The 7199-nt window shown below is 37.4% G+C and overlaps 1 protein-coding gene across 1 annotated transcript in view; it reads right to left on the bottom strand.

Annotated features, from left to right (window-relative positions):
- Positions 1 to 3151: 3151 nt before the first annotated feature.
- The window catches only part of LOC136144767 (exocyst complex component 1-like), a 41127-nt gene continuing 37079 nt past the window's right edge, over positions 3152 to 7199 (bottom strand). The window contains 2 exon segments of the mRNA XM_065902618.1: positions 3152 to 4322; positions 6783 to 6977. Coding sequence (XP_065758690.1) covers positions 4170 to 4322; positions 6783 to 6977 — 348 coding nt within the window. The 3' untranslated portion in view covers positions 3152 to 4169.

Raw genomic sequence — 7199 nt, 5'->3', positions numbered from 1 at the left:
GGAATCAAGATTGCTGGGAGAAATATCAATAACCTCAGATATGCAGATGACACCACCCTTATGGCAGAAAGCAGGGAGGAACTAAAAGGCCTCTTGATATAGAAACGAATGAAAATGAAAACACAACAACCCAAAACTTATGGGACACTGTAAAAGCAGTGCTATGGGGAAGGTTCATAGCATTACAAGCTTACCTCAAGAAACAAGAAAAAAGTCAAATAACTAACCTAACTCTACACCTAAAGCAACTAGAGAAGGAAGAAATGAAGAACCCCAGGGTTAGTAGAAGGAAAGAAATCTTAAAACTTAGGGCAGAAATAAATGCAAAAGAAACAAAAGAGACCATAGAAAAAATCAACAAAGCTAAAAGCTGGTTTTTTGAAAAGGTAAACAAAATTGACAAACCGTTAGCCAGACTCATCAAGAAACAAAGGGAGAAGAATCAAATCAACAAAATTAGAAATGAAAATGGAGAGATAAAAAAAAAAAGAAAGAAAATGGAGAGATCACAACAGACAACACTGAAATACAAAGGATCATAAGAGACTAGTACCAGCAGCTCTATGCCAATAAAATGGACAACTTGGAAGAAATGGACAAATTCTTAGAAAAGTATAACTTTCCAAAACTGAACCAGGAAGAAAGAGAAGATCTTAACAGACCAATCACAAGCACGGAAATCGAAACTGTAATCAGAAATCTTCCAGCAAAGAAAAGCCCAGGACCAGATGGCTTCACAGCTGAATTCTACCAAAAATTTAGAGAAGAGCTAACACCCATCTTACTCAAACTCTTCCAGAAAATTGCAGAAGAAGGTAAACTTCCAAACTCATTCTATGAGGCCACCATTACCCTAATTCCAAAACCAGACAAAGATGCCACAAAAAAAGAAAACTACAGGCCAATATCACTGATGAACATAGATGCAAAATCCTTAACAAAATTCTAGCAAACAGAATCCAACAACATATTAAAAAAATCATACACCATGACCAAGTGGGTTTTATCCCAGGAATGCAAGGATTCTTTAATATCCACAAATCAATCAATGTAATACACCACATTAACAAATTGAAAGATAAAAACCATATGATTATCTCAATAGATGCAGAGAAAGCCTTTGACAAAATTCAACACTCATTTATGATTAAAACTCTCCAGAAAGCAGGAATAGAAGGAACATACCTCAACATAATAAAAGCTATATATGACAAACCCATAGCAAGCATCACCCTCAATGGTGAAAAATTGAAAGCATTTCCCCTAAAATCAGGAACAAGACAAGGGTGCCCACTCTCACCACTACTATTCAACATAGTGTTGGAAGTTTTGGTCACAGCAATCAGAGCAGAAAAGGAAGTAAAAGGAATCCAGATTGGAAAAGAAGAAGTGAAACTCTCACTGTTTGCAGATGACATGATCCTCTACACAGAAAACCCTGAAGACTCTTCCAGAAAAGTACTAGAGCTAATCAATGAATATAGTAAAGTTGCAGGATATACAATTAACAACAGAAATCTCTTGCATTCCTATATACTAACAACGAAAAAATACAAAGAGAAATTAAGGAAACAATACCATTCACCATTGCAACAAAAAGAATAAAATACTTTGGAGTATATCTACCTAAAGAAACAAAAGAGATGGACAGGGAGGCCTGGTGTGCTGCAGTCCATGGGGTCGCAGAGTCAGACATGACTGAGCGACTGAATTGAACTGATACCACTGTAAAACTTTGCAATTTCAGCTGTGGGTTATAGGCCTGTAGCACTGATATTACCTGGGATCTTGCTAGAAATGCAGAGTCTTAGATCATACAAAACCTGCATTTCAACAAGATTCCTGGTTGTTTCATACGTACATTAAAACTGGGGACTTGCAGATGCAGAGGATCCTAGAACATAGAGTTATGAGAATTAATAATCTTACTTCCTAGACACCATTGTATATTTAACCTTCCTGGCATAGCCATTTTTGCTTTCTCAGCACTTTTTCATTTCTTTATATTCTCTAAGTTATCATATGTTGCTCTTCTCATTCCATCTGTAGCACAAAATATTACATATCTCTAAGATCTAGAAAATTGTAGCTGATCAGTCATCCACTGCCTTTTCTGTCTTCATTCAAAATATCTTATTTAATTTTGAAAAGCTGTATTAAACTTAGTTTCTAATTCCTTAGAATAAACAGATACTAACACAAATATAAACTGAGACATATTAATTAACCAATGTTTATCTTTAATAGGAATCATGTACATCTTACTTTCTCAAAATTTCTATCCAGTTATTTAGATAATTTTGTTATGTGACGTGCTTACTTTTCTAGATTCTTTTCTAAGAAGTATTTTGCTATCTGCCTTTTCTTTAAATAAGAGCCATAGCACCTCAGGTAAAATTAACCTTGGTCTGTTAACACAAACATTAGACAGTGTTTGGTCTTTAGATGTTTAAATATATTTATATCTGTAACATTCTGGAGAGGGAGGTCACTGTTGTGTGGAATATCAGCTCTGAAAATACTTGGCTTGAACCTCGAGCAATCCAACCAACCTTGGATCTTCTTTGTCTCCAGATCATCTACAAATGTTAAGGTTTTTTCCTATGTCAATAAAGAATATACACACACATATGAGTTTGATTTTGTTTTTAAATTAAACGTGGAGCTAATATAAAATAAGATTTATAAGGTATGTGTAAGGTATCAAGTATCATAGTACAATGAAATCCATGTAGCCACTGCCCAGTTTAAGTAACATAACATACCTTTAAAATCCTGCCCCTGCTAGATACCATAATCTTCCCTTCCTGCTCCCTAATCACTCTAGAATTTTATGATCATTTCCTTGCTTTTTCTCAGTTATACAACACTTGTAACTCTAAATACTGTTTATTTTGAACTTTTATATTAATAGAATCATATGATATATATTCTGTGACTTTTTTTTTTTAAACCTGACATTATTTTCCTGGTATTCATCTGCAGTAATTTTTGTAGATAAAATTCACTTATTCTCACTACTCTATTGGCAAATACTGAATACACCTTAATTTATCCATCTACTACTAATGGAAAGTTGGATTATTTGCAATTTTTTGCTATTACAACTGTACTGAGGGACTTTCCCAGCAGCCTAGTGGCTAAGAAACCGCCTTCCAATGCAGGGAATGCGGGTTGATCCCTAGCCCAGGAACTGGGATCCCATAGGCCATGGGACCTGAGCCTGAGCGCCACAACTAGAGAGAAGCCCACAGGCTGCAGTGAGGATCCTGACGTAACCAAAAGTAAAATAAATGTCAGAAAAGTGAAGCCGCTGCACTGACAGGGTCTTTGTGTTTATGCATTAAGGACACGAGTCTCTTTATGGCAGTGATTCAGTCCTCACTGAGTACCACTGACTGACTATGTTTTACGATAAATGACATGTAATAATTCTTCCGTATTGATTCTATAAGGACTTGCTTTCATACAAATGACAGCACATGATAAATTTAAGAATAATATTACCACATTTCAACTTTTTGGAAAATGTATTTCAGACTGTTACACAGAATCACATGATCCTCAAAATTCAAGTTTACAACTGATCTTCACAAGACCCTTATCCATATACACAATAGTTATTCAGAAGGAAAAATTCGATACAGTATTTTAGTAGTTACATGATTTGCAACCAATACTGAATTACTGAAAGCCGAAGAACTCTCAATGAATTACATATAGGATAACCATTCTCAAATACAAGAAGCGAGACAATAAAGGAAAATTTTCTGTTCAGTCGTAGAAAAATGATAAAGGCATTTATGATGAGATAAATGCTTTAAGTTAGTACACAACCTACTGGGTGAATAAAACTGCCACACTGGTTGGTAGTTTTCCTCTTGAATATATGTGGTATGGCATCATCCATTTTGGAGAAGAAAACGGCAACCCACTCCAGTATTCTTGCGTGGAAAATTCCATGGACAGAGGAACCTGGTGGGCTACAGTCCATGGGGTTGCAAAGAGTCAGACACAACTGAGCATGCACACATTACCCAATTATCTGACATTAAGTAATACGTAAAATTTCAAGTCGGAGTTCTCAAAACGGTTGCTTGGTATTTTTGAATAGTGTCTGGTGTACTCAGAGTGTTTCTTTTCATTTATCTTTTCTTCTTTTATAAGGTTTAGTGGGACTGTGCAATGCTGGAGCAATAGTCCAGAATGTCCTGAATAGTGAATTCCATTGTAACACCAGATCCAGGATAACAGCGAGCTATCAAACCTTCAAAATGCTTGTACTGGCGAATGAATTCATCCTGCATGGAGTGCCACACCACCTACAAAATGAAAATGAGAGTCGCTAAACTGCAAGAGGAAACAATACATAACAAGAATGTAGAAATACTGTCAAGACATATTCTAAGCATTTAGGATAGCATAATTCACTTTCACACATTGGAGAAGGCAATGGCAACCCACTCCAGTGTTCTTGCCTTGAGATCCCAGGGACGGGGGAGCCTGGTGGGCCGCCGTCTATGGGGTCGCACAGGGTCGGACAGGACTGAAGTGACTTAGCAGCAGGATAGCATAATAGTTAATCACTGTGGATGGTGACTGCAGCCATGAAATTAAAAGATGCTTGCTCCTTGGAAGAAAAGCTATGACAAACCTAGACAACATATTAAACAGCAAAAACTTCACTTTGCTGACAAAGGTCTGTAGAGTCAAAACTATGGTTTTTCCAGTAGTCATGTAGAGATGTGAGACTTGGACCATAAAGAGGGCTGAGTGCCAAAAAACTGATGCTTTCGAACTGTGCTGGGGAAGATTCTTGAGTCCCTTGGACTGCAAGGAGATCCAACCAGTCAGTCCTAAAGGAAATCAACCCTGAATATTCATTGGAAGGATTGATGCTGAAGTTAAAGCTCCAATATTTTGGACACCTGATGTGAAGAGCCGACTCACTGGAAAAGACCCTGATGCTGGGAAAGATTGAAGGTGGGAAGAGGAGAAGGTGGCAGAGGATGAGATGGTTAGGTAACATCATCGACTCAATGGACATGAATGTGAGCAAACTCTGGGCAGTCCATGGGGTCGCAAAGAGTCGGACACGACTGAGCGACGGAGCTGAACTGGGAGAGAGTGAAGGACAGGGAAGCCTGGCGTGCTGCAGTCCACAGGGTCACAGAGTCACGTCTGAACGACTGAACAACAACAGTTAAGAATGTACATCCTGAAGGAAGATTCGTAACTCCTCGAGTGACCTTGAGTATGTTACACCACTCTTCTGTGCCTCAAGGCCCTCCTTATCTGTAAACTGGGTCGTGATAATAATACCTTCCCCACAGGTTCAAATGAGATTAAATGAGTGAATGTATGTAAAGTGCTCAGAACAGTGTTTGACAACACAGTAATGTTTATTACATTTCAGCTGTTATTGTATCTGTTCCAATAGCCAACACAGATGTGGCTATGCACTACTATGTATGAAATAAGACTAAGGATTAAATGAAACTTCACAGCAGATGAAAGTTTAATTTATCTAAAATTAAGGATGCAAAACACTTCTTGATGACATGGAGAACACCAAGATGAGTCAGACTAATCATGAGCAGTCAAAGGGATCTATAGTCTAGAAGTGGAAACTAAATTGCTGACAGATATAAGCAGAAATCAATACGACACTGTAAATCAACTGTACTTCAGTCAAGAAAAAGTAAACAAATGAACAGTCCCATCAGAAAATAAACCTTAGACAACTATCAAGGCAGAACCTGACACACACACACTGACACGGCAGCGCTGTCAATAGGCTACACTTACTCGACTTGTTTCACATCAGCACAGTGCAAAGGGCTTTATGCACGTATTATTCTATTTAAGTCTCATGACAACCTGGTGAGGGCGGGTACTATGAACGAACACCACTTCTATCTGCCAGTTCAAAGAGTGCCTTCTTCGAGGATTTTTCCTTGTAAATCCTAAATGTCACAAACCTTAAATTCCTAACAGTCAGCTTAAGACTATTTTACTAAACAGCTTTACTTACACTTTTTGCTTCTCATCTTTTAGCTCACAGTATTTCTTCCACTGGGAATGCCACTTCTATTTTATCTGTTAAGTTAGTATCTGACTTCCAGAGACTAACATAAATGCTTTCCTTCATGAAGCCTTCCATGATGCTAAAATCAAGAGTGATTCTTACTCATCTCTAACTGAGGTTTAAACCTGACTCTATCATACATTAGCTATGGGATCGTGGTCACATTACTCTACCTCTCCAAGCTCTGATTTTCACATGTATAAAATGGCAATGGCAATAATATTAGTGCCCACCTAGAGAGTACAGGTATTATTTCTGCTTTTCAAATAAGGAAACTGAGGCTCAGAGAGGTGAACTAACTTGCTCCAAACCAGGCAGTTTTACCTGGAGGCAGATTATGAACCCATATCCAGGCTCCCATGCTCACAATCACTCCACATTCCATTCCCTTACTACCTTCCAAACTAAAACAAAACACAGAAAGTCATGAAAAACCCGTCCCCAAACAAAAGCAAAACAACTTAATGTCTCAAAATGATACCACAGAAATATAAAATACACAGAGATAGCCATATAAACTTGTATAAATATTCCTTTTTTCCTCACAATTTACTAATCTTGTCTGCATTTTATATGGCGCTTTCCTCCTGCACTAAAATTAGAAAATGTATAGCATTTCTAGAGGAATATTTAGGGGAAAATAGATATATAAAAGGATGTGCAATCTAGGTAGGTTAAGAGAACTAAAGCATACCTGAAGTAAGTTCTCCTCTTCACATAAATGTTTATCAACCTTCTTGTAGAGGTTATCGAGACCTTTTTTCACTTCTTTTCCAGGAGACTCTTTAATAACTTTTCGGAGTTCTTGCTTGTTAAACGCAAGTTGATAGCTCACTTCCTCCTCTCTTATACCCTGTGCCACCCGAGCTTCCACACCTTCAAACAAATGCTTCAAGGAAATGAAAAGAAACAACGGCTAAGAACGGCTCTCACTACCACTTAAATTAAAAAAAAAAAAAAAAATCTGATTATAAACTAGTATATATCCACTGTGTAAAAATCAGACAGTGTGTGAAAATATAAAGGATAAAATAATAATCAGCTATTATCACACTACTCAGAGATAAGTACTGTCAAAAGACTAGAATTCCCTCTAGTCTTTTGATGTGTG

This window comes from Muntiacus reevesi, chromosome 12 (genome assembly GCF_963930625.1).
Source record: "Muntiacus reevesi chromosome 12, mMunRee1.1, whole genome shotgun sequence".
NCBI lineage: Eukaryota > Metazoa > Chordata > Mammalia > Artiodactyla > Cervidae > Muntiacus > Muntiacus reevesi.
This window is presented reverse-complemented; position numbering and strand designations above follow the sequence as displayed.